Raw genomic sequence first — 27,132 nt, 5'->3', positions numbered from 1 at the left:
TTTTCAAGATTTTCCTTTATAAATCATTGGTTGTTTGGATCAGCAATTTCAGTTAAATATATCAAATAGCAGACAAATGCAGTGCTTTCTGAGAAGTGAAATGACGGTTATAGGATTTACAGAAAATGTGCAATAATTGCTTGAACAAAAGTAGGCAGGTGCATAAATTTGGGCACCCCAACAGAAAAATTCCATCAATATTGAGTAGATCTTCTGTTTGCAGAAAAAATAGCCTCCAAACGCTTCCTATAGCTTCCAATGAGGGTCCGGATTCTGGTTGAAGGTATTTGTGCCTGTGTTCTTCCATTTACTCACTATGTTTCTCATAGTGGAAACTGACAGCTGAAATCCTTGAGCTAGCTTTATGTATCCTTCCCCGGCCTAAACCATGATGTTGAACAATCTTTGTTTTTAGGTCATTTGACAGTTGTTCTGAGGCTCCCATGTTGCCATTCTCCCCAAAAAAAGATGCAAAGAGGAGAACAACCTGCAACTGGCTGCCTTAAATACCCTTTCTCATGGTTGGCTTCACCTCTATATGTAGGTCCAGGGTCATTGAGCTTACCAAGCAAAATTTGTGTTCCAATAATTAGTGCTAAAGGTATTCAAATCCATAAAACAACAAAGGTGCCCAAATTTATCCATCTTCCTACTTTTGTTCAAGTAATTATTGCACACTTTCTGTAAATCCTATAACCTTCATTTCACTTCTCAGATAGCACTGCATTTGTCTGCTATTTGATATATTTAACTGAAATTGCTGATCCAAACAACCAATGATTTGTAAAGGAAAATCTTGAAAATGATCAGGGGAGCCCAAACTTGCAAACAACTGTAGAAGTCTGGGGCAATAATTACAAAAGTTGACTACAGCCCCTTTTTATCCTCTAAAAACGTGCAATTAGAACCATACACAGGGTAGGATATCGAGATCATACTCGTATTTTATTCCTGCAGTCCAAATTGTTAAAAATAGATGATTTTGTAAAAAATTTCACTGCACAACTGCTATTTAAGGTCTACAAAAACAGAGTGCCAGAAAACATCCATAAATTATAACTCAAGGGGCTGTCGTGAATTCATAATCCCAAAGGTGAGAACCACCAGGAAAAGTATGTGTGTGGAGTCAAACTTTGGAACAATTTACAAGACCAGATCAAACAATTTCCAACTATTCTCGTCTTCAAATTTAAATACAAAAAAAACATTCCTGGCGGAATACAGGGATGAAGAAAATGGGGTATGCGTGTTACGAGAGATTGGGAATAGTGCGTCTAGAACTATGGTTAACTTTGTGTTATTGTTGCTATTGTTATATCATAACTGTTTTTGTAATATTATTACTATTGTTGTTATATCATTGGTGTATTTGGTGGGGAAGATGAAGGGGTAGGGAATAAAAGCATTTGCTTCTTACTACCCCTTTTCGAACATATTATACAACATTATTTTGTGGTGAGTTATTGTTTTTGTTCTGTTTTTATTTTGATGTTCGAATAAAGTTTTCATTCATTTGTGGAGCTGAAAAATACACGATTCACACAGGATTGGAGAATTGCGTTAGAAGTGCTTGAATTTAACCATGAAAAAAAGGCCGCTAAGTTGTTTCTTCTCCTTTTTTTTGCCGCCAGATTTTCCGACGCGGTCGGGACGTCCTGGCTGACGTCTCCTGGGAAGGACTGAAGAAGGAGGTCACGCTGGCCGTGGAGAGCGAGGTGATCTCAGAGGTTTCTGGAGGTTCTGTTTCTTCACAAAAAGACACCGCTTGAGTCTTGCGCCGTGTCGGGTTTTCAGCTCCAGAGCAGCGTGAGCGAGTTTGAGTTTTCCCAGGAGGAATATCGCCATCTGCAGGTGGAGTTCTGGTCCAAGTTCTACGCGCGCTGCATGGAGTACCAGGAGGCGCTGTCGGCCCCGCTCGCTATCAGCGTCAGTCCCTACAGCCAGATGGCCGTCCTCCTTAAGCGGGTAGGTGGAGCCTGTTATATTAATATATTAAAAAAAAATGTATCGTTTACCAAATTGTTCGAATTTGTTATGACTCCATTAACCAAACACCACCTAAGAATGCATGCTCGTTTCTTTTTGTGAAAAGACAGACAAGAGACCGGCATTTCCACACAGGGAAGATTTAATTTTTTAAACAATTTAAAGTATTTAACTAAGTGAACTCCATCGAATTAGCTGAATGAGTCGAATTAGTGTTGCTCGAATCTTCGTCGAGCCTCTTCTGTCGTTCTCCCTCGATCTTCTGAAGTACTTCTCTCGACCCACGTCTCTCAGCCGGCTGGTGTGCCGGCTCCTCCCATGGGCGGGCCTGGAAAAGACCCCACGTTGCCCCACCATCTCGCCTCGATGTCTGAAATGGTCAAAACATCCCGAGCGTTTCACGTCATCAGGGCTTTGTTCTCCAAACATCGCCTGCCGTCCCCCGTCATCAGGGCCCCTCTGTGTCGTCGGATGTTATCTTCTCAGCCCTTGTCCCAGTTCCTAGCTGTTCCTGTAAACATCATTCTTCACAAGGTTGCATTGACCTCGCCCCACAGCTCAGCCAGTGAATATCTTTTGCATTTAAGTGTAATTTGTATTTGATCGTACAAAATCCCTTATAGTCAAATGTATAATATCCTTCGCACCCCGCACACTTTCATCTTACAGGTTTCGTACGGGTGCTTGAAGTCCTTGAAAATCCTTACATTTTGGCTAAGGTGCCTAAATGCTTTAGACAAACCAAAACCAGGGTCTGTACAGGTGCTCGAAATTTTAGGAAATGCTCAAATTTTAAGGTAGTGTTTTTGAGGTTTGAAAAGTGCTTGCATTTTAGGTGAAACACTTGTAAATACTTGGAATTGTTGCCATATTTCTCAAGTTATATGTTGCTTCCCAATCTTTTTCTTTTGCACGCCCTTCTCGGAAGAAGAAATCCTTTTTTTTTTTTCAACTGAGTTTGTCCTTTTGTGATGTGACTTTTGTTGCAATACTTTTCAAAAGAAAAGGGAAAAAAATAATTAAACTAATGCAAATCTTTCAGGGCTGCTTGTCCTTCTTACTGCCTTCTTTCGCCGTGGACCACCTCTACCTGTCATCCGACGAGCACTTCCTGTCAGGCCACACCACGTCGGACCAGGGTAAGTGTCGTAGTTTCTGAAAGCCTTTTCCTCCCCATTGCTGAAAAACGGAAATTAATTAATCAAGTCATTTCGTGATGCCCAAATGTAGCGCGTTCCTGTAAAAGAAGCTGACCCAAAACAATTCTAATATTCCCACATTGTCAAATAAATGCAAGAAAAGGTGTATACCAACCAGTGTAAGCGGTCGAAGCCTTCATATTTCTTGGCTTGTGCGAGCCAACACTGAGCTGAGACACTCCATATCCATTTTGGCATCACACAACTCAAATATCTCTTCCTCCATTCCTGGCTACTGTCCACGACATTTTCTTATTTTCTTCAGGAGTGGTGTATTGCAAAATTTTTATAAATGAGATGAAAATTCAGCACACTTTTACTGAAAACTTTTGTGCCAATATTTGCCCGATGTTGACGTACCTGTGTAAGCCAGGCTGCTTGCCATTTACTACTGGTGCTACCAAGCCAAATATGCGTTAGGGTTAGGGTCTATTGCCGTATCAGTATTTACACATTGGTTAGAAAACGAAAGGCCGGTATGTATATCCTAGCATGCAACGCGCACTACTTGGGGGGAAAATGGACTCACTATTGATCCATATATAAGGCGCACCGTATTGTGAGGCGCATGGCCAGCTTTTGAAAAAGATGAAGGCGTTTCAGTGCGCCTTATAGTGCGGAAAATACGGTACTTACTGTTTATCTTTTAAATGGATCTGTTTTCTATTTGTTGGGCATGACGTTAGAAATAAGGTTGCATGGACGGGTGCTGGAAGAAGTTGAAAGCTTTAGGTACTTGGGTTGTGATGTGGCTGCAGTTGGTGGAATGGGGTGCGAGGTATTGCACAGAGTCAATCAAGGAAGCAAGGTTTTGGGTGCTCTGAGGAGAGTGATGAGCAACATGAGTATGGATGTTAAGAGGGGACTGTATGAGAGTGTGATTGTGCCGACTGTGTTGTATGGTGCAGAGACTTGGAGCCTGAACGCAGAATTGAGAAGGAAATGAAATGTTTTTGAGATGAAGTGTTTGAGGAGTATGTTGGGAGTGACAAGATTGGATTGATTGAGAAATGTAATTGTGAGAGGCAGAACTGGAGTAGTTGTGGAACTGAGCAAGCGTGTGGATAAGGAAGTACTCGGTTGGTTTGGACACATGGAGAAGATGGATGAGGAGCGAATGTTGAAAAGGATATACAGAGCGGAAGTCAATGGAAGGAGACCAAGAGGAAGGCCGCCATTGACGTGGATGGATGGTGTTATGAGTGCACTGCAGGAAAGAGGTCTAAATATAATGGAAGCTAGAGCTCTTGTTGGTGATAGGAAGGAGTGGAGAGGTGTTGTAAAAGGATAGTGGGAGTTTTGGACGCGTTCTAAGGGATTGGCAGTGCACCTGTATGATGCGGCACGGGTAAACCAGTGAAAGCTGTCGGGCCCTTCTGTTGAAAAGAAGAGTGTGTTGTGTCACCCTGACCCGAGTGACACGGCCGCTTTCTGGTGTCCCGTTTCATCTGGAAGGACCAAAGCATGACCGATTTGGGTGCCGAGGTGCCTAACCTGTTTGGTTATTTGGGTTGGCCATGGTCCCAACATTTTTGTGTGTGTTTTTTTTTGCTACTGTTTCCCTTTTTTATTTTCTTTATTTTTGTATGTGTTTGTCTTGCTGTCGGTCACCCCTCTCAAGGGATATGACCAGGGTAGATAGCTAGATAGATAGATAAACTGGCTTCATGACTGTCGCGTGTAATACTGGTCCCCAGTAACTGCCAAAACCCAGGGCTCTCTGTACTCTGGTTTCAGCTTTGCGTTTTCTTGTTGCACCTTATTAGCGATCTGACGTGGCCCTTGCCCGCTCTTCTTGCAGACGGGTGGGGGGGCCAGGACATGGCGGCGCTGATGGCGTGTTTGCGAGCGCTGCGATCCGCCATATCTCCGGGAATGGCCCGGCACGTGGAAGACGCGCTCCGACGGGCCGAGTCGGCGGAGCGCGGCGTGGAGGCCCTTTTGGAGAAGCTGCTCGTGCAGGACAAGTAAGTAGCCGGTTAGCACGTGTGCACGGGTACGCGCTCACCACTGGCGTGTGCTCGCAGTCACATATTGGAGGAGGTCCAGAACCAACTTTCGGACCTTCGCGACTTGGCGGCCACCATGGCGGTGCTCCTGAGGACTCTGGACCTGGAGAGCGACTTGGACTTGGGAGACGCGCCGCTCCTTCACGGTACGGATTTCCCTTTTCCAAAATTTTTACAGTTGCTGTCCTGAAACAAAACAAAAATCAGGGTTCGTACGTGTGCTTGAAATCCTTGAGAATGCTTCTGTTTTAATTTTGTGTTTTCAAGGATTGAAAAGTGCTTGAGTTTTGGGTGAACTGCTGCAAATTGTTGCTCTGTTTTCCCGACGAGTCTTCTTAAAAATGCTCTCTGGTGGCTTTGCCATTGCATTTCTGCTTCCCTCGTGATGGACGGCAGCTGGCGTTAGTTTGAAGGGCATTTTTCTATGATGACTCATGGTCCGCTAGGAGTCACCCCAATGGGGAGGGGTGCATGCCACACCAAAAAAGAGCACTGAAATAAGCGCAATGATGATGTATCAATTGTGGACATTTATTAAGGGCCATGCAAAAAATGAGTGGTAAATTATAACGTGAAGAAGTTGCCACAACATCATAGGCGCTGCCGTGAGCGGCAGCCTTTCCAGGAGCTCCGTGTTATTTCGCTCTTTTTGTGATTTCTCGTTTTAAGTGTCTGCTTCTATCTTCTGTGTTTTTTGTCCCGTTTGACAATTACACTTTGGATGACTTTCTATCCTATGAACATGGGTTTTAACGCACAAAAATGCGTTCATTCGAGGAATCGACTCCTTGCCCTGAAGAATTCCCGTGCCGGCGTGATGAGCGGGCCCTATCGTGGATGCAGAGCTAGGGCTAAGCGGCTAGCAGCGTTATAAGTCTTTGGTACCGTCCGTAATCAGGGTAAATGTGAACTCTATACCAAAGAAGACCGACGAACTGGCTGTGCCGGTGAAAAAAATAGTGTACAGGGAGTGCAGTTTGCTGTGTTTTACGGAAACGTGGCTCACGTCTAGCATCCCAAAGGCTAACGTGGAGCTACCCGGCCTCAGCACTTTTGGCCTAGCGTGTGACGTCATCCACTCCGCTGTTGCTAAACTACAACACAGCACCCCGAGGCCATCCTGTTAATAAACAACAAAAGGATACTGCTGGAAGTGTGAATTACCCTATGGGGATGAATAAAGTATATATCTTCAAGTGAAAATGTAAGCAAGATCGGGTGCGCTCTGTCGTCTGATAGATAGATAGATAGATACTTTATTCATCCCCGTAGGGAAATTCACACTTCCAGCAGTCTACCCTGTTGTTTATTAACAGATTAACATGATGCCCTAGGAGTGCTTGTAGCGGAGTGGATGACGTCACACGCTAGTCCAAAAGTTCGACATCCCTGCGGCAGATGGAAATCTTTTCTTTGTGTCCAGGGATACACCACCTCGTGTTAGCAAGTCTGCCTCCTCTCCGATTCCCGCAGGCTTTCGTGTCTCTGTATAGCGGCGCTGAAGCCGGGTAGCTCCGGGTGGCTACACGTTAGCGTCCGGAATGCTAAACGTGAGCCACGTTTCCACAAAACACAGCAACTGCGCTCCATGTGCGCTTCGATGTTTTCCACCAGCACTCGATGATCTTATTTGGTCGTGAGTTCACATTTACCATGATTACGGATGGTACCGAAGACTTATAACGCCGCTAGCTGCTTCGCTAGCTCCGGCTCTTCTTCCACGATAGGCCCCTTCATCACGCCGGCACGAGAACTCTTCAGGGCAAGGAGTTGATTCCTCCAATAAACGCATTTTTGTGCGCTAAAACCCATGTCCATAGGATAGAAGTAATCCATAGTGTAGTTGTCAAAACGGGAAGAAAAACACAGAAGATAGAAGCAGACAATAAAACAAAAAATCACAAAAAGTGAGAGATAACAGAGGAGCTGCTGGAAAAGGCAGCCGCTCGGTGACTGCGCCGCTTTGATGTCTGCAACCATTTGAAACGATGGCTTGTTGCAGGCCGGCCGAGCGCGGGAGAATCGTACTCGAGTGCCACGGCCGTGTCGCTGGTGAGCGGCGCCCTGAGCCACGTGAGCGCCACCCGAACGCTCCTCTGCAGGGACGCCCTCCTCCTCCTCAAACTCGTACTGCGCCTCGGAGAACACGTACGTAAACGCCGTCGGACCTACGCCATCCTACTCTTATTTGTCCAGTGTCTGTGTCATTTTGCCCGGATTCATCTCTTTCTTTTATTGGCCAGTCCCATCTAAGGCTTTTTCTTTGTCGCATCTCAGAGTCGCTGTTTGCAACTAGTGAAGTCAAGTCATATTTATTTATTTGTTTGGCCCTTAATCACAAAGAGTCTCAAAGGGCTGCACAGGTTATTGCAAACCACAGACTATTATGACGCCATCCCCTGATGTAAAACCTACATGAGGGCAAGGAAAAACTCAAAAACCTCACAGAGTCTCAAAGGGCTGCACAGACCACAGATTATTGCAAACCACAGACTATTATGACAACATCCCCTGATCTAAAACCTACATGAGGGCAAGGAAAAACTCAAAAACATGTCAAGTCATTTTTATTTGTATAGCCCTTAATCACAAAGAGTCTCAAAGGGCTGCACAGACCACAGATTATTGCAAACTACTATTATGACACCATCCCCTGATCTGAAACCTACATGAGGGCAAATAATACACATAATATCAACATAAAATATAGATTATTTATATGCTATAGAGTAGAAGTGTGTTTTAAGCTTAGCTTGAAACATTTCCACTGAGGTTGCAGATCCAATCTCAGGGGCAAGAGGATTCCACAGCACCGGTGCCCTGATGGAGAACGCTCTCCAACCTGCGGATTTCTTCTTAGCTCTTGGGATCACAAGGAGACCAGAATTTTCAGAGCGAAGGCTCCGGACCAAAACATGGGGGGGAAATTGAAACTGAAACATATGAGGGAGCAAGTCCATGCATGATTTTGTATACTACCAAGAGAACCTTGAAATCACATCTTAAGCTAACAGGGAGCCAATGCCTGTTAGCTCAAATCGGGGTCATGTGATCAAACTTTCTTGTCCTAGTTAATAGCCTTGCTGCAGCATTTTGTACCAACTGAACGCTCTTGATTTTGGACTTGGGGAGACTGGAGAGTAGGGCATTACAGTCATCGAGACAAACGCATGAGTTATAATCTCTGCATCCAACGCAGACAGCATAGGAAGAATAGCGATGTTGCAAAGATGGAAGAAAGCTGTTCTAGTAATATTCTTCACGTTTGTTTGAAAGGACAGATCGGGGTCAAATATGACACCTAATATTTTAGCTGAGTCACTCTGGGTTATCTTACATTTGTCAATGTTCAAAGACGTTTTTGAGAACAAGTCACGGCATTTAGACGGACCAATAATTAACATTTTTCAGAGTTAAGTTGAGTGACATTCATTCTTTTATCTCAGTGAGGCAGGCCTCCAAATTTCCACAGTTAAATCGAGCTACTAGTTGAGGACTTGTAACTGGAGACTCTTACACTCTTGTCCTCTTGATTAGTCGTGAGGCGTGGCCTCCTATCGCTCTTTACTCTGGTTTAGAAGGGATATCTTAGGCTTTTTGAAATCTGTCAATCATTAAGGCGGGCCGGGCTTTTCTCTCGCAGTTTTTTTATATTCTTTTTGGAGGATATCCATAGCATCCACTTACTTTTACTCAAGTTTTTATTTGGATGACTCCTTTTTTACTTCTATCCATCCATTATCTGCACCGCTTATCCTCAGTAGGGTCGCGGGAGTGCTGGAGCCTTGAATTTCGCTATGCGAACGGTGTACGAACAATGTAGCCCAAGCTTTTGAACTCTTGGTATACTGAGGCTTATGTTAACGCTGTTTGTGCAGGCGTTGGCAGACGGAGGTGGGCAGCTTCTCCAGCTGGAGCAGGACGCGGTGCCACGGGCCTCCCAACTGCTGTCGTCCTACTTTGTGCTCAAGCAGCTTTGCGGGAGCGCTAGCGCCACCGTGGCGGACGACGCCGTGTGAGTATGCCGATGTCCGGCTAGCCAAATTGCTGCTTGCCATCGTGACGTTTTGCTTCCCGTGTCTGCAGCGACAGCAACCTGCAGCACCTCAGCGCCTTGCACCTTAACGACACCCCCGTCCTCACCGGCGCCGTTGCCGCAGGTTGGTTGCCCATCTCCCTCAAATCAGTTGACTTTAAGGGACAGTGTGGGATATTTCATGCCTCTTAGTGGTACACAAAACTTCTGTAAGAAATAAAACCCCATTGATTTGAATATTAGTCAAAAAACTTGAACTGTCATACCAATGTTCATTATTTTATTTTTTTTTAATACAGTGGAACCTGGGTTTTCGAACGCCTCTCAGTTCGAACAAATCGGTCCTCGACCAAAAATTTCGAGAAATTCTTGCTTCGCTTTTCGTTCAAAAAAATCGGAGTTCGAACGCCGGTACGCTAGGAGCGACGCTGAGCGGCGTACGAGTGTAGATTGCCCCCACCCCTCGTGAAGAACTGTTGTCACGGCAACGCGCACTCCTTTTCTGTTTTCGTTTTTCAAAAGCGGTGAAGGGAGTGTTTTAACTCCTAATTATGCCTCGGAAGAAGGTCGGTGCAGGCAGCAAAGTTGCTACAGGTGAAAAAAGAGGAGTAGTGCGTACCACTATTGCATTTAAGAAAGAAATAATAGCAAAATGTGAAGAAGGTGGGCGAGTTTCCCTTCTTTCAGGAATACAGCCTGGCTTCTGCCGACCGGTAAGAAATCCTATTCATAATTATTTTCTTTATCCTTTAACCGCTCACCACTTTTTGTGGAGACCCGGGTGCTAAATGACGTGTAAACGACCTGATTTTTTTATTTTTACACGTTCATGTTAGCGTCATCTTTCGTATGGAAGATGACGCTAACGCGAACGTACGATTAGCCTGGGTTAGCTTTATGTTAAATATTCAAGATAAACATTCAGGGTGTTGGAAAAAACCGCTTCAGTGATCGTACAAATCGGTTTTCGTACAAAGAAATGGAACGCATTATGGTCGAGAACCGAGGTTCCACTGTAGTCGTAGAGTTCCCAGTGTCTGAAAGTCGTGAGAAAATATTAGTGGACCTGACATTTTCGAACCCTGTTTTTTGTCTTCCAGCGGCCAATCGGCAGTCGGCAGCGGAGCTCTTCTACCGGTCCTGCGGCCGTAAGCTGGCCCTGCGCCAGGCTTGGGCCCAAAGAATGGCGGCGGGCGACGCCAGCGCCCACGGCTGGAACTGTTCCATCCCGACTCTCCTGTTGCCGCTGGCACAGTTGCTGTATCCTGCCCCCTTTGCCAGTATTCTTCCCGCCACCTCTTTTGCTTTTGTCGCCTTAACCCTGGCTTCCGCCGCCAGTTGGCCCAGTAATCCCAGTTGGCTCTTGCCGGGGTGCCTGCTGGCCAACTGTCAGTACAACCAGCTGCAGGACTACGTGCGTCTGATCGACCCCTGGTGCCAGGCCAACGTGGGCTCCTGCCGCTTCATGTTGGCGCAATGCTACCTGGCCAACGGCGAGGGCCACAAGGTGATTTTGTTTCTCCTCGTGTCGATTTAAAAATATTTTAATTTGCATACGCTCCCATCCATTTTTCCTTATAATCTGAGCGTTCACACAAAGTCGGTGAGCAACGGCAATCCCAAGTGTGGCAACTAAATCTTTATCGCTTTGAGACTGGGAGGTCGCTGGTTCGCGCCTCGGCCGAGACATACCTAATTGGTATAATGGCGGCGCCCTCTGTTGGCTGCGGCTGCATCGACTCGCTACAACGGGTCAGGTGTATCGACATTTCGTTCTGTGTACATTGTTACAAAGAATGACAATACAAAGGAAATTATTATTATAATTATTATTATCAAACATGTCCAAAACTTGACTTCAAGTTACATTTTGCTGAGTTTCCAGCAATGCAAAATTATTTTTCACTTCGAAGCAATTGACAAATGTAATATTGCAAAGGTTGTACGGCCTACAAACGTCATTTGTTTTTACAACAATTCTTCGACAAGAGTTCCATTTCTTTTTTTTCCTGGTATCTTTTGTCGCATTATACTAACATATTTGGGGGCTTATTTAGTCGGTTGCACAATACAGAACTGTATTTAATCACATTTTTTCATGGAAGTACAATGTTGGCAATAAGATTGACTTGATATAATTGGAAATTATTTGAATGCAACACAAACTTTTTCTTCTTTTTCCCCGTTTTTTCTCCTTTTTTAAAATTGCATTTAAAAAAAATCTCATTGTGTTAATTTTTTCCTAGCTGTTTTCTTTTTTTGTTCTCTATTACCTTTTTTTCCTTTATTCGTTTCTTTGCTTCTGGCTTTTTTTCAGAAGTTTTCCTGATCTTTTTTTCTCATTTTCTCTCCTTTTGTTTCCTTTTTTCAGTTTTTCACTACTTTTTCATTTTGGTATTTTTTTCTTTTTTGTTCTATTCCCCCCCTTCCTTTAAATCATTTTGTGCATAATTTTACGTAATATTTGGTCGTGTAGGGATTAAAGAAGCAAAAACAACCTGAAGAGCCGTTTAAGACCCGAAAGAGCCGGATCCTTTTAGTGAGCCGAGCCGAAGAAGCCGGTTCTCGAAAAACTCTACTGACTTTACTCAACTTCGTTCTACTTCGACATTGACTTCCAAATACCGCATTTAGAACACAGCGTCAGAGGAACCCGTGTATTTTTACCTTCATGCACTGTAACTTTGACTTAATTTGCTTCTTAATTAGCAATTTCGAGCCCTGATTTTTGTGAGCTGGCTAGATTTTCTTGTTTCCGGAAAAGCTCTGGGCAGTGTGCGATTGCGCACACACGGAGCTTAGTGGGAACATTGCTCCCCTCAGGCCTTGCAGTGCTTCCAGGAAGCCGCCATCTTGGTGGGAAAAGAAGAGTTTCTGGTGCGACTGACGGCTGCCGAGGATCACCAGGCCGCCGTCTGCGCCCCCGTCTTGCGCTACTACAACAAGGTTGTGCTGCCGGAATGGGAGTCCGTCGGGTGCCTTGCTATTTCATGTAAACGTTGGCGTGTTTGCTCAAGGTTCTCCGTCTCCTGGAGGACGTGGGCCTACCGGAACTCGTCATCCAGGCGGCCACGTTGGCGTTGCCGGAGGCCGCAGACGATCTCAACAGTCAGGTGAGATCAAACACGGATCGCTCGGCATTCAGATGGGATCAATATTCCCTGGATCGCTTTCGTTCGTAATCTGATCAACTAACCAATCGAGATGTCTCGGGTCAGGCTGTAGAACCGGTCCGCGGAGATGGGTTAGGGAATCTTGGTCAAAAATTCCGCCAAAGCAAAACACCAAGGACAGTCTCGAGAAGAAAAAAATAACTTTTGCGGGCAGAAGATTGCGGTAGTCATCACAGAGTCCCCCGGACTCGCTTGGTAAATGGTCTGCATTTATGTAGCGCTTTTCAAGTCAATTAAAACCTCCCAAAGCGCTTTATACTCACCCATTCACACATACACTCACACACCAATAGCGGCCATGCAGCCCTGCAAGGCGCTGACCTGCACATTGGGGGCATTAGGGATTCAGTGTCTTGCCCAAGGACACTTCGACATATAACACAGAGGAGCTGGGAATCGACCCTGCGACCTCTTGATCCCAAGCTCTACCTCCTGAGCCAATGCCGCCCAATCAACAATCAATCAGCTTGGGACCGCAATCACAGCCTTTTGTCGTCAAGACCGACCTTTAGGTGACGGAAATGGCAGCTTTTATTTTTTTTTCCCCGTGCAACTTAACTTCTGGATGTGTGTACGAAAGCGGTACGCAGGCAGGGAATACTAAATCAAAAAAGAGAAAGGTCTTAAAAGGATGGCTCGGCACCCAGCCAGAACTGAGAGAATAGTTAGCAAGGACCCTCTTCGGCCGCACGAGGGGGGTTTGGGTTAGGAGCGGAAGCGGAAGCGTAAATTGAGTCTGTTTCATTAAATAAAAGATACTTTATTCATCTCCGTAGGGAAATTCACTATTCCAGCTGTATCCTTGTGTTGTTTATTAACAGATTAACAGGATGGCCTCGAGGTGCTGTGTTGTAGTTTAGCCACAGCAGAGTGGCTAACGTCACACGCTAGTCCAAAAGTTCGACGTCCCTGCGGCAGATAGAAATCTTTGTGCCCAGGGTTACACCACCTCGTGTTCACGTAGATAGCGAGTCCACCTTCTCCCTGCTTCCCTCAGGCTTTTGTGTCTCTGTCCCTAACAGCACTAAAGCCGGGTAGCTCCACGCTAGCGTCCGGGATGCTAGACATGAGCCAGGTTTCTGTAAAACACAGCAAACTGCACTCCCTGTACGCTAAAAGTGATCTAATCAGAGGTAGTCATAGATAGATATTTTATTCATCCTGGTGGGGAAATTCACACTTCCAACAGTATCCTTGTTGAAAAATAAAATAATAAAAGATATAGAATACAAAAATACCCATTATAACGTGTTGATATAGAGTATTTAAATAGTGCTACGGAAAATACACACTGTCATAAAAATAGGGTAATATGCAAATGTAGGGGTGGGCCTTTAATGTTGCGGGTGGAGTTAAAGAGCCTCATGGCATGAGGGAGAAATGATCTCCTCAGTCTGTCGGTGGAACAAGACTGTGACAGCAGTCTGTCGCTGAAACTGCTCTTCTGTTTGGAGATGACATCTGGTTATGGTTCGTGCATTCACTTCAAATTCAATCGATAGAGGGTTAGGGTTATTCTGATGGCAAATACTTAGGGTTAGGGTTAGGGTTAGGGTTCTGATGGCAAATACTTGGACAGCCTTTATCATTTTGACAGACAAAACTAAAACGTCATAAAATTCCTGTCCTTTCCGTGTTTCGTGGAAGCCAACGGGAGGAGATCTTGACATTTGCAATCTTCTCTACAGTAGCATCTTCAACTCATTCGAAAAACCTATCCATCCTTTTCCAGGCGGCCTTGTGGACACGAATCTTCAAGCATCATTTGGACCTGGGACACAACAGCGAAGCGTACGAGGCCTTGATCCAGAACCCGGATTCCGGCATGTAAGTGGGCACGCGTGTGCACTTGGTCACGGGATCGGATGTGGTGCGTCACGTCAACTGTGGCCCTCATCTGCCCCTACCAGGCAACTGGACTGCCTCCGCCAGTTGGTCGTGGTCCTATGCGAGCGAGCTCAGCTTCACGACCTGGTCCACTTTCCCTACGTCAACCTGCACGATGAAGTAAGAACGGTTCAGAAGTTAGAAATGTCCTTATTTTTAAATCCGAAATACACCCCATACATTGTTCACCCCTTACTGGTGTCTGGAAACAAATACAGCGGGACTTCGCGGTTCGACGTTCGCGGCTTCAGAGCTTCGCGGTCTGTAATGGTTAAAAATAAAAAGAAAATTTTAATATATTTTTTTTTTTTCACTTTTTGCGGGTTGTTTCGGCAGAACGTCAGCGGACGCGGGATAAGGCGGCCGGCTGGATGGGACGCGACCCTAATAAGAATAAGCGGTGCAGATAATAAGATGAGATTAAATTTATTTATTTATTTTTTTGGGGGGGGCGTCGCTACTTCGCAGATTTTCACTTTTAGCGGGTGGTTTTGCTCCCCATTAACCGGGTCTAAAAAATAATAATAATAATACAAAAAAAATTAAAAATTGTGTTTTTCTTTTTGAAGGGTCGTCACTACTTCGCATATTTTCACTTTTTGCGGGTGGTTTTGGTCCCCATTAACCAGGTCTAAAAAATAAATGTATTTTTTACCAAATTGTTCGAATGAGTTATCTGACTCCATTAACCAAACACAACCTACGTTCACCTAACAATGCGCGCTCGTTTCTCGATGGAAAAGATGAACAAGAAAAGCCGACATTTTCACATGTGAACTCCATCGAATATGGCCGAATTAGTCGAATTCGTGTCGTCGGAGTCTCTGTGTAGCCTTCTCTGAAGTCCTCTAGCTTTTTTCCTCTCGGCCCACGTCTCCTCGCAAGATGGCGTCTCGACGACTCGCATGGGCGTCTCGAGGAACACTTGCCTCGCCCACTTTCCCTCACATGTCCCCGCCCACGTTCCCTCACGTGTCCCGCCCACTTTCCCTCACGTGTCCCGCCCACTTTTCCCTCACGTGTCCCGCCCACTTTTCCCTCACGTGTTCCGCCCACTTTCTCTCACGTGTTCCGCCCACTTTCTCTCACGTTCCGCCCACTTTCTCTCACGTGTTCCGCCCACTTTTCCTCACGTGTCACCGCCCACTTTTCCTCACGTGTCACCGCCCACTTTTCCTCACGTGTCACCGCCCACTTTTCCTCACGTGTCACCGCCCACTTTTCCTCACGTGTCACCGCCCACTTTCTCTCACGTGTCACCGCCCACTTTCACGTGTCCCCGCCCACTTTCTCTCACGTGTCCCCGCCCACTTTTCCCTCTCACGTGTCCCCGCCCACTTTTCCCTCTCACGTGTCCCCGCCCACTTTCTCACGTGTTCCGCCACGCCCTTTCACCCCAGGTGGTGGGCATCATCGAATCGCGCGCGAGGGGCGTGGACCTCCTGGCGCACAACTACTACGAGCTTCTCTACGCTTTCCACGTCCACAGGCACAACTACAGGAAAGGCGAGTGGACAAAATTCAATTGATTTGTCATCATTATTATGATTGTGCCTAGCCAGATTCTTTCCCTTGCTTCTTTTTTTTTTCTCTTGCTTTTTACCCGCCTCCTTATTGGTCGGGGAGCCAGCTTACGCCATAGAGCCGCTTCATTAAGCCATTACCTTCGCAAACAGCACACAGGGTTCGTACGGGTGCTGAAATCCTAAAAAAAAGCTTGGATTTTAAGTTTGTGTTTTTTTTACTTAAATTTTGTGTGAACTGCTTGAAATGTTTTACATTACCTTGTTTCCTGGCAGTCTGACTTGATAGATAACAAATTGAAACTAAGAAGAATAGAAAAATGCGTAAAAATGACACCGCTGGTGGCTCCAGTCCTCCAGTGGCGTTGTCATGTGAAGCAATACTACCCGCTAGTGAGGAAAGTTTTATTAGATTAGTCATGGGAATTCCGTCTTTTTTGAGAAGCGGCTCTTCAGCTTGGCTTCCTAACGGCTCCTCATATTTTTTGTTTTTTTAATGGTCTATTATCAATAATAAAAAAACATTAGCCACCAAATTATTTAGTAATTCGTCATTCCATATGCTTTACAGGGGGCCCCTACTAACACATGAAATATCAATTAAAATATTAATAAATCTACAAAAATAAAGAAAAATACTAAACAATTTTAGATTTTGACACTGATTTAAAGTTGAATAGTCTCTGAAAATGCAGAACAGTAAAATGCATGCTCCAAGTGCTATAAATAAATGATAAAATGCAAAAAACACTTGCTAACAAATTTAGACACAGATCTTCTAAGAAAAACAGGCTAAAATAAGTAACACAAAAGGCAAAATGTCATTGGTCTAAAGCAGCATCCATTCAATCAATGTCATTAAAACGAGTCCAAACTTGACTCATTTTTCTGCTTTTATACACACACACACACAGTACTTTCTTTTTTTGTCTTCCATATTGAATTCGATTATTAGCCAACTCCTTTAGAGCCCTTTCCCTGTCTGTAATCAAGAGTGATGTAGCCGAGCTGCGCTTGCATGGTTGAGGCAGAATGGCAGAATTCATGTCAGTTTATGGCAGCACAAAAAGATGTTAAATTATAGATGAGAACAGCTCTATAGCCCGAAATATGGGCTAGCAGCAAAACCTTCCTGTGATCGGCGCAGATTTCTTTGAATTTGGCCATGAAAAATGTGTTACGAAGCCTGAATGAGACTTTTGGCTGAAAGTGGCGGAATTCGCGTGATTTTGTTTTCAGCCGGCACGGTGATGCTGGAGTTGGCGGTGCGTTTGGGTCGCGAGGTTTGCACGCTCCGAGGCCTGAACAAGCAACTCAACTGTTTCCTGGCCGCCATCAACTGCCTCCGACTCATCCGGCCCGAGTACGCCTGGATGGTGCTTCCCGTCACAGAGGTTAGCGTGCGCTTAGGTCCCAGGCACCCCCCTTGTCCTCACCGTGTCGTCCTACCAGGAGCGGCCGGGGGCGTCTCCCAAGCGGAACTCTGACGGGGACCTGGTCGCCCCCCCAGGTCAGAATCCCTCATTTTTCTACTTATTGCTGGCTGTGCTAATGTCAAGTTTTTGGGAAAGTCCTGCAGTTTTGCCCCGAATGATTTTTAGTATTCTGGTGCCAAAAAGTGGCTAGGTGTGGAACTCATTTTAGCTCTGGGGCCACAGGGGCCAGAGTAAATCAATGGCATTAAAAATGGGCCTCGGGTGTTGGGCTGGGGATCTTTGGGAGGCTCACAATTAAAGATTCTTGGATGTAAGATTTGATTATAAGATATTTATTAAGGTTTTTTTCTCTCAATATTTTCCTTCACTCAGATTTAAAGACTATTAGTGTTCCTCAAACGAGTATTTGTAAGTTAAAAAAGCAATACGACGATTGAATTTTTTTTATAAAAACTCTGGGGAAACTCATGCAAACTGGAAAGTGACAAAAACAGTATACATACTCGTTTAAGTGTAAACAATTTAAATCAGGGGTCTCCAATGTGCTTCCCAATGAGCCCCAGGTAGACCCTCACAATCACCTGAGGAACTTGCAGACAGGTTCTGAAAACAGCTCGCCGGTGATAGGTAATTGTGATTTTCTAGCAAATGTTATTTCTATCAGACATAGTGGTAACTTCTAATAGTTACAATCTGGTAATGGCACATTTTAGAAATGTATATCAAAATGGGAGCTGTTAGCGCCAATTGGTAACACAAAAGTTGCTGTTTTAAAAAGGTTAGTGACCCCTGATTAAAATGTCAAGTCAAATCAAGTCATGTTTATTTGTGATGTCCTTAATCAGAAGGAGTCTTAAAGGGCTGTACAGACCACAAATGATTGCAAACCACAGACTATTATGACACCATCCCCTGATCTAGAACCTACATGAGGGCAAGGAAAAACTCAAAAACCTCAACATGAGGAAAATCAAGAAACCTCGAGAAGGGAACGCGCGTGAGATCATCCCCCTTCCAGGATGAGCAGGCTGCAAATGGAGTCAGCCAAAACGGCTACTTCGGGTGGTTTGCTTTGGGTGTTGCTCTCATCTCTGACGACATCCAGTGGACATGATTACCACTGCAGGTCACTGTTAAACACGATGCATCTCATTTTCCTCTTCTGCTTCTCTCACCATCGTCTCGTGGGCCTGAGTAAATCTATGAGTGGGCTTGATCCGCCCCTTGAGCTATACGTTGGACAGCCGTGGTCCCAGCAACCACTTTTTTGTGTGTTTTTGTCAGTCAAGCGTCAGGTTGAGATCCTGGAACTGCGCCACCTAGAGAAAGAACTCCTGATGACCAGGTGCCGACTGGCACTGGTGCGACACCAACCGCGGGCAGCGACGATAGCAGGTAACGCTGCCGTTCGTCCCTCCCTCCGTCCGTCTGTCCCTCTCTTAAAGCGGGGGGGTCGGCAACCATTTTGAAGATAGAATTCAACAAAAGCACCAAAGACGCTCTTCAGACAAAAGCTTATTCTTCAGAACATTTGATTTCACAGTGTGACGTATGATCATTTGATCAAACCTATAAACCCATATCAATATAAATATACCACCTGCAGTTACTCTAGAGTGTTGAGGCTCTCTTTTGTCCTAAACAATGGTTTTCAAACAAGGTGCAAGCAAAGTTCCTTGTAAAAATGTCACCAAATACTGTAAACCAGGATACGGAAGGATTTACCTTCGGTGCAGACGCGTTGGGGAAGGAGTGTGTGCCCTGTGTATAGCGCCGCCCATTCCTAGAGCTTACCCAGTCCAATTGCTCTTGGTCAGGGGTGGCAGAACTCTTTTTAGCGAGGGGCCCACATGCTAGAGAAAAAAACAGTCTCGTGGGGGCTGGACGAGTAGGTTTAAGAGAAGGGGAGGGAAAGACTGATAAAAAAGAAAACAAGGGAGACAGAGTTAGAGCAAGAGAGAGAAGGTAAGAGACAAAAAAAGGGAGAGTGAGAAAAAATGGAGCAGAATAGGGAGAAAGGGGGAAGAAATAAGGGTTAGAGACAGTTAGCGAAAGAGAGGAAAAAGACAAAGCAAGAAAGAGAGAAAAAGAATGGGAGGGAGAAAAAAAGGAGGGTAAAAGCAAAAGAGACAGAAAGATACTACTCCAGTAGCTTTGCGAGTCATGTCCGGGTTGGGTGACATCAAGTGGACATTTTAAAAATTGCAGCTCATTATTGGCGGGCCTGACTCGACGCCATGTTATGTGGCTCTTCATCGTAAAGTGTCTCAAGGACGAAAATGGTTTAAGAGCTTTCGTTTAATTGATTCTTTAGCAATCTAAAAACTGGGGGTAATAGTGTGACTCCTTGACTGTAAGCTGTAGCTGAAATGCCGTCCTATATGTACACCGGACTGAACCATTAAAAAGCTTTGCATGCGTGTGAAACCGTTCCAACAATAGTGATCATTTAAGCAGGGTTTATCTCCGAGCCGTATGTACTCATAGCTAGCTAGCGAGCCATAGGTTGTTGACCCCTGTCTCAAAGCGGTCCTCCCTACCACCAGGCGGCGTCGGACCCTCCGAGCTGTTGCACCTGCTGCTGGACGCCGGACTCTTCATCTGCGCCCGGCAGTTGTGCGCCACCTTCTGTTTGCCCCTAACGCCGCTTTTCCAGGCGTTGGCCTTCAGGTGAGGCGCTCGCTCATGTAGGGCCCATTCCACGTAGGGCCCGGTAGAAACCATGTTTTACAGTATTCCAGGGGTGTCACATCCTAGTACAGGGGTTCAAACTCATTTTAACTGGGGGGCCACACGATAGAACAAACATTCTGTCGGGGGCCGGACTAGTAGATTAAAGAGAAAGGAAAAGAGATAAAGAAATAAGAGAAAGAGGGAGGGAAAAGGAGAGAGGGCGGGACAAAGAAAGAGAGAGATGGAGAGAGCGTGAGAAACAAAAGATAAAAAGTCATGAGAGAGGGGGAAAAGAAAGGGAGAGGAAGAAAGAAATCCAAAGAGAAATAGAAAGACAGAAGGAGAGAAAAGAGAAAAGAAAGCACAAAGGGCAGGAAGAGAGAAAGAGAAAAGAGAGAAAAGGAAAAAGGAAGTTAGAGCAAAAGAAATTTGAGACACAGAAAAAGAGACGAGGAGGAACAAAGGAAGAGTGAAAGAGACAGAGAGTGGGAGAAAAGGGGTGGAAAAGGGAGAGAGAGAGAGAGAAAGAAATACAAGTACAGTGTGTTTGTGAGAGGCACCTGGCTTTGTCAACATCAAGTTGACTTATTTCAACCTGCAGCCTGTTTTTCTCTTGCGCTTTTCTGAGTGTTGTCTCGCGGCCCTGATTCAATCCCTTAGCGGGCCTGATCCGGCCCGCGGGCTGGCTGTTTGACACCTGTGTCCTAATAGATTTAAGAGGGAGGGAGAAAATTGGAGGAGGGATAAAAAAAGAGAACAAAAGGGATAGATTACAAGCGAGATAAAGGAAGCGAAAGAGCGATATATAGAGAACAAGGTAGAAAAATGAGAGAGGAAGAAATAAAGAGAAATATAGAAGAGAGAGAGCATGAGAGAAAAAAATAGTGCTGCATTACAATGCACCATGAAAATCCACGTAGTAGCAAAACGGCGATACAGCAAGGGATCACTGTCCATGCGGAATATGTCCTGTCGGTCAGGTGCATCAACCTTCAGTACGGCGGCGAGGAGGCGGAGAACGAGGCGTGGCTTTGGCTGGCGGCCAATCAGATGCCGTCGGTGGTCAACACCAAGGAGAGCAGGTTCGCCGCCTTCCACTCTAAGCGCTACGTCGCCGAGGTTTAGTTTTTGCCCTTAGCGCCGCTAACGTTGGCTTTTTGGGTTCAGCGCGGCGGACGAGGCCTGGCGTCTTTTGTGGTGGTTCCTGTCGGAGTGCCCGGCGCCCGACGGCGTCCATCACCGGGAGGTGCTGCTCAAGCTCATGTCGCACGGCGTGCCGCCGCCTGATTGGCTCATCAAGTCCTACAAGGTCAAAAAACGTTTTTATTTTTTCCTCATCAAATTGTGTATATTGTGATCCTTTTGCATACCAGCTACTCTACCAAATAAGGGTTACAGGCTGGGAACAGTTATTTCTCAAGGGGAAAATTTGTTCAAGATACGAAAAATTATAGATGCCAACTCCATCTGGGAACAAATTAATCTCATATTTTTTCAAGATTTTTCATTTAGTTATTATATATTTACTCATTACGTTGGGTCCCTCAATACCAGGGGTCAGCAACCTTTTCGGAGCGGAGTGCCACTTTCAAATGTCCTGTTCAAATCAGTGTGCCACACCAAGATCAATGACTCGCACAACATTTTTTTAATATCCAACAGAGTTGTCCAAATATACAACATGGATAGACATTTTAATCGTATAACTGACCAATTTATCTTCCACTATTCTTGTTCATCAATAAACTAAAAAATAAATATGAGCAACATGTGGAAAGGCCTGTAGACATCCATAACGTCAACTTTTTACCACAAAAATTAACTAGAATCAACCATTCTTCATCAACAATGAACTAGAATCTAAAAACAAGTGCTACGGACAGCTAGCATACCATTCATCAATGATATCTTGTTGCAGAAAATATCAAAACTTGAAATAACAGCAACAAAGCAGAAGGCTACTTGAAAATAAGTGCCACAGAAATAACAGCTTATTTGGTCGCAGATTCAGATTCAGATCTACTTTATTGTCATTCTAGTACACGTGTATACAGAACGAAATGTCGATACATCTGACCCGCACAGTTTCCTTGAGCGTCAGCCGGGATAGATAAGTTTAACCGTGTCTTTGTCAGAATTTGAGAGCAGCAGTTGGTCATCTCGCGGTTCGATGTTACTTCCAGTTGTAAATGGTCCAGTTTATTGTCCAGAGAGCGAACGTTGGAGAGGAAAATGGATGGGAGAGGCATTTTGAAGGGTTTAGCCTTTAGCTTAGCGGTCAGCCCGGCCCGACAACATCGCTTCCTCCTCCGGTCACAACGCTCTCTTGCCACTCGGTGACGTAGCAGTCAACGTAAACACTCCCGAGTGGTCGTAGCACCGAGCGCTTGATTTCCTGATGATCGCGTATCCAGCAGAAAAACTGCGATCGTATATTAATCTGCGGTTCGAGTTGACTTTGTTCGCCGTCATAACTGAGTCGAAGACTGGGTTTTATGACCGAAGTGTAAAAAACTGTAGCGAGCCGATGTCGCCGCAGCCGAACAGGGGCGCCGCCATCTTGTATGATCTGATGGTTTTGGGAGGCCAGGATTGGATTGATATTTTGTTATTCCTTATGGGCAGAATTAGAACAAATTAAAAAGTTTTGGTTATTTCATATGGGGAAAGTGTGTTCAAGATATGAGAAGAGGGGGGAATCGAATGAATTGGTTTTCAGTTATTCCTAATGGGAAAAAAAATCTTATGGGGGATTTTGTTCGAGTTATGAAAATTTCAGATTGAAGCTGCATCCGGGAACCAATTATTTGGTTTTCAATTCTTTTCTATGGGGAAAATTTTGTTCAAGTTTTGAAAATTCTTAACACGAATCCCATTTAGGAACAAATTAGTTGGTTTTCAGTTAATCTTACGTGGGATTTTGTTCGAGATGTGAAAATTCTAGATACGAGCTCGATTTGGGAACAAATGGTTTGGTTTTGAGTTCTTTTTTATTGGAAAATTTTGTTCAAGAATAGAAAATTCTAAACAAAAGCCTGATTTAGGAACGTATTAGTTAGTTTTCAGTTCATCTTATGGGAAAATTTTGTTTGAGATATGAAAATTCTGAATATGAGCTCGATCCAGGAACATATTTGCTTTTGAGTTGTTTTCTATGAGAAGATTTTGTTTGAGGTATGAAAATTCTAGATAGAAGCTCGATCCGGGAACAAATGATTTGGTTTTGATCTATTTCCTCCGGGGAAAATGTGTTAAAAGTGATGAGAAATTCTAGATTTGAGCTCGATCCGGGTACCCTGTGTCGCGATCGCTAGCCAAATATTAGCAATTCTAGCTAGCTTTTTGCGCGACAGGAAGTGGACGCTCCGGCACTGTTGCGGCTCTACCTGAACTTCGACCTTCTGGAGGCGGCGGCCGAGCTGGTGATGGAGTACGTGGACGCCATCTTGGGACGGGGGCACCAATATTTCGGCCTCAAGGTAACCCACGCTAACGCCGCTCACGTTCACAAAATGGCCGCTGACCGCTTTCGTTTCAGGAGCCCCTTTCGGCACGCGGCGCCACCGTGTGGCTGCCGTACACGGCCGTCGACCAATTGCTGGAGGCGCTCAAGAGCACGCAGTCCAATCAGAGCGTGAGTACGCCCCGGCCCGTGGGAATCACGGACCCTTTTACTGAAGCGGCTCTTTCGGCTCGGCTCTCTTAAAAACAGTCTGGCTCTTCACACGGTTTAGTTGTGTTTTATGTTATTATTATTATTATTATTATTATTATTATGCAGAAAATGGTTTTAAAAAAGTGGGAAATACACAAAAGAAAAAAGGAATTAAGAAACCAAAGAAGAAAAAAGAAAGAACTAAGAGGGAGAAAAAGGCATGAAAAAAGAGCCAGGAAGGAGAGAAGAAAAAAAATAATGGGAATACAAAGGGATTTAAAAATGCAAGAAAATTTAAGTCAAGGGTAGGAAAAGAGAAATAAAATAAGAAAATTAAGAAAAAAGGAAGTAGAACTAGAAAAAAAAGAATAAAAATATTTATCAAAATAAATATGAAAAAAAGCAAGATAAAAACGTTAAATGTAGGATAAAAACAAAAGAAGAAAAACAAGAAAAAAGCAGTGCAAGCTAGGAAAAAGAATAGAAGAAAATTAAGGAAAGGGTAGGATAAAAGAAAGAAAAGAAGAAAGAAAAGAAGCTAAGAAAAGACAAAAAGAGGAAGAAAAAAAGCAAAAAAAGAAGTGAAAGCTACAAAAAAGAATAGAAGAAAAATTTGAGGAAAGGGTTGGATAAAAGAAACAAAAGAAATAAATAAAATACAAAAAAGGGTAAGGACAAAGTTAAAAAATGAACAAAGAAGCTCGGGAAAGAGAAAAAGAAGTGAAGGTTTGTAGAAAAAGGAAAAGAAAAGGCAAGAGATATAAAAGGAAGAAAACTAGAAAGAGGTAAAAAAAAAAGTAGCAGGAAGAAAAAAAAGTTATGGGGGAAAGAAAAAGGGAAAAACGATAGAATAAAAAAAAGCTAAGAAAAAAACAGCAGTAGATAAAAAAGGCAAAGAGAAGTGAAAAGCTAGGAAAAATAGAAGAAAAAAAAAGCAAAAACTGCATTTAAAAAAACAATACAAGAAAAATAAACAAAGTTCACCGGCGCCCCCCGGTGGACAGGCGTGTCAACACCCGGCTAATTTTTTTTCTCTCTTTCTCAGCTTTACCACAAAGTGGGAGGCAAGTTGGCGGACTACCACAAGATGGTGGCGGGCGCCACGCGAGTCAAGCTAGCCGCGCAAGCCAGCGCCTAACTTTTGAACAGGATCTTTTTCTTCTTCTTCTTTTCTTAATAAAATCACATTTTGACACAAACGGTTGGAGTGATGTTCCTCTGGGAGGCCATCTTGGATTAAGTAGAGCAGGGGACATTTCACTGTATTGGGGCAAATATCCTAACCCTCTCTTGTCCTCTTTGGTCTTTGTTCTCTTTTCTCGCTGGTCCACTCTCTCGTTCTCTCATTCTTTCATTCTCTCATTCTATTCCTCTCATTATCTCTCATTCTTCTCTTTTTCTCTCCCCCTTGTTGTCTCCCTCTCATTCTATCGTTCTCTCTCATCTTTGTTCTTACTCCTTTGTCTCCTCTCTTTCTCTATCTCGTTCCCCTCCCCTTATTCTCTCATTCTATTCCTCTCATTATCTCTCATTCTTCTCTCTCCCCCACTTGTTGTCTCCCTCTCATTCTATTCTCTCTCTGTCATCTCCTCTCTTTCTCTATCTTGTTCTCTCACTCTCTCTCGTTTTATTCCTCTCATTATCTTTCTTTTTTCTCTCCCCCTTGTTGTCTCCCTCTCATTCTATCGTTCTCTCTCCTTCGTCTCCTCTCTTTCTCTATCTCGTTCCCCCATTCCTCGATTTCTCATTCTCTTTCTATTCCTCTCATTCTCTCATTCTTCTCCCCCTTGTTGTCTCCCTCACATTCTATCATTCTCTCTCCTTCGTCTGCTCTATCTCGTTCTCTCATTCTCTTTCTATTCCTCTCATTATCTCTCATTCTTCTCTTTTTCTCTCCCCCTTGTTGTCTCCCTCTCATTCTATCGTTCTCTCTGGTCTTTGTTCTTACTCCTTTGTCTCCTCTCTCTCTCTATTTGTTCACTCTTTCCTCGTTCTCTCATTCTTTCTATTCCTCTCATTATTCTCTCTCTCCCCCCTTGTTGTCTCCCTCTCATTCTATTGTTCTCTCTGGTCTTTGTTCTCTCTCCCTCTTAGTCTCCTCTCTATCTTGTTCCCCCTTTCCCTCGTTCTCTCATCCTCTCTTGTTCTGTCTCTTGGTTCTCCCCCTTACTCTCTCGCCTTTCTTACATTTTCTTGTTTTAATCACGTTCTCATCTCTCAGTCCCCCTCCGTACTCTCTCGCACACTAACTTCCCATTTTGGCTTTGAGTTCTCTATGAAGACGTCTATCTCTCTCGTTGCAGCTCTTTCGAACTCATTCATTTGAATATTTGCAAATAAATTTGTTATCGAGCTTTTTATATCCAGGAAAGAATTTCTTTGCTTTATTAATGTGATTGTCACGGAATATAGTTTTTAGATGGATACTTTCTTCATCCCCGTAGCGAAATTCCCACTTCCAGCAGTATCCTTGTGTTGAATAATAAAATAATGAAATAAAAGATATAGAATAGAAAAATACTCAATGTAATGTTTTGCTATAGAGTATTCAAATAGTGCTACATAAAATACACACTGTCATAAAAAATAGGGTGATATGCAAATATGGGGGTGGGGTTTCATGTGGGCTTTTACTGCCCCCGGGTGGAGTTAAAGAGCCTCATGACATGAGGAAGAAATGATCTCAGTCTGTCCGTGGAACAAGACTATTATTTGGCCCTCTGTCCATTTGACATTCGGTTTTTGATGTAGAGAAAGGTTATGACTATAATCATACGTGATTTCAATGCCCCTAACGGTTGATGGTGAAATTCCTAAACTTGAATGGCTAAGTTTGTAACATTTTCATCAAACACGTAGATGGAGATGCTGCAGCCAAATTGCACTCAGTGATATTGCAGTTTCTGAACCTTTTTTTCTTTTGGAGACGTGCTTCTTTATTGCATCCACCTTTGACTCTGATGAGCCAGGAATCTGACCACCCGCCACCATTTCTTCCTGAGAAAAGCACTCCTGAGCGACTGCCGCCACCGATATTGTTATTATAACTTGGGCCTGTTTTTGCTAACTTGCAAGTTTAAGAGATGGAGCGAAGGAAAGAGAAATAAAAAGCAAAAACAAGAGTGATCGAGATATAGAGCACAATGAAGAGAGGGAGAAGAAGTAAAATGGAAAAAGAAAGATCAAAAGAATGTAAGGGACAGAAAAGTGAGCATGAGGAAAAAAGGAGTAAGAAATGAGCAAGATAAAATGAAGGGCAAGAGAAAAGAGGGGGAAAAATAGACTAGAAGGGAAAATAGAGAGAAAACAATACTACAGTTGCTTTGCGAGTGGTGCCTGGCTAGGGTGACATCATGTGGACGTATTTAAAACTGCAGCTATTTTTTTTCTCGTGGGTCTCTGTCGCCCGATTCAAACTGGCCCACGGTTTGACACCAATGTTCCCTCTAATCTTCCACGGGTCTGAGCGTTCACTCAAAGTCGGTGAGCAACGCTTGAAACAACTGTGAGCCACCATAATCCCAAGTGTGGCAACTAAGTCATTATCAAACATGT

The 27,132-nt window shown here is 44.2% G+C and overlaps 1 protein-coding gene across 1 annotated transcript in view; it reads left to right on the top strand.

The window, feature by feature from the left end:
• Positions 1 to 24,770, top strand: part of nup160 (nucleoporin 160) — a 37,080-nt gene extending 12,310 nt beyond the window's left edge. Inside the window, exons 10-33 of the mRNA XM_088339526.1 lie at positions 1,632 to 1,715; positions 1,795 to 1,965; positions 3,029 to 3,125; positions 4,987 to 5,152; positions 5,213 to 5,340; positions 7,197 to 7,342; positions 9,073 to 9,209; positions 9,281 to 9,354; positions 10,331 to 10,490; positions 10,569 to 10,737; positions 12,054 to 12,176; positions 12,248 to 12,343; positions 14,136 to 14,230; positions 14,314 to 14,410; positions 15,691 to 15,796; positions 17,053 to 17,207; positions 17,266 to 17,323; positions 18,534 to 18,644; positions 19,796 to 19,919; positions 20,903 to 21,004; positions 21,090 to 21,231; positions 23,276 to 23,401; positions 23,461 to 23,556; positions 24,623 to 24,770. Of these exons, the coding sequence (XP_088195652.1) occupies positions 1,632 to 1,715; positions 1,795 to 1,965; positions 3,029 to 3,125; positions 4,987 to 5,152; positions 5,213 to 5,340; positions 7,197 to 7,342; positions 9,073 to 9,209; positions 9,281 to 9,354; positions 10,331 to 10,490; positions 10,569 to 10,737; positions 12,054 to 12,176; positions 12,248 to 12,343; positions 14,136 to 14,230; positions 14,314 to 14,410; positions 15,691 to 15,796; positions 17,053 to 17,207; positions 17,266 to 17,323; positions 18,534 to 18,644; positions 19,796 to 19,919; positions 20,903 to 21,004; positions 21,090 to 21,231; positions 23,276 to 23,401; positions 23,461 to 23,556; positions 24,623 to 24,715 (2,856 nt within the window). The 3' untranslated portion in view covers positions 24,716 to 24,770. The remainder of the gene's footprint in view (positions 1 to 1,631; positions 1,716 to 1,794; positions 1,966 to 3,028; positions 3,126 to 4,986; positions 5,153 to 5,212; positions 5,341 to 7,196; positions 7,343 to 9,072; positions 9,210 to 9,280; positions 9,355 to 10,330; positions 10,491 to 10,568; positions 10,738 to 12,053; positions 12,177 to 12,247; positions 12,344 to 14,135; positions 14,231 to 14,313; positions 14,411 to 15,690; positions 15,797 to 17,052; positions 17,208 to 17,265; positions 17,324 to 18,533; positions 18,645 to 19,795; positions 19,920 to 20,902; positions 21,005 to 21,089; positions 21,232 to 23,275; positions 23,402 to 23,460; positions 23,557 to 24,622) is intronic.
• Positions 24,771 to 27,132: the final 2,362 nt, after the last annotated feature.

The sequence above is a fragment of the Urocampus carinirostris genome, chromosome 7, assembly GCF_059441175.1.
Source record: "Urocampus carinirostris isolate Australia breed hairy pipefish chromosome 7, RoL_Ucar_1.0, whole genome shotgun sequence".
Taxonomy (NCBI): Eukaryota; Metazoa; Chordata; class Actinopteri; order Syngnathiformes; family Syngnathidae; genus Urocampus; species Urocampus carinirostris.
Note: the sequence above shows the minus strand (reverse complement) of the source record. Positions and strands in the feature narration are given on the sequence as shown.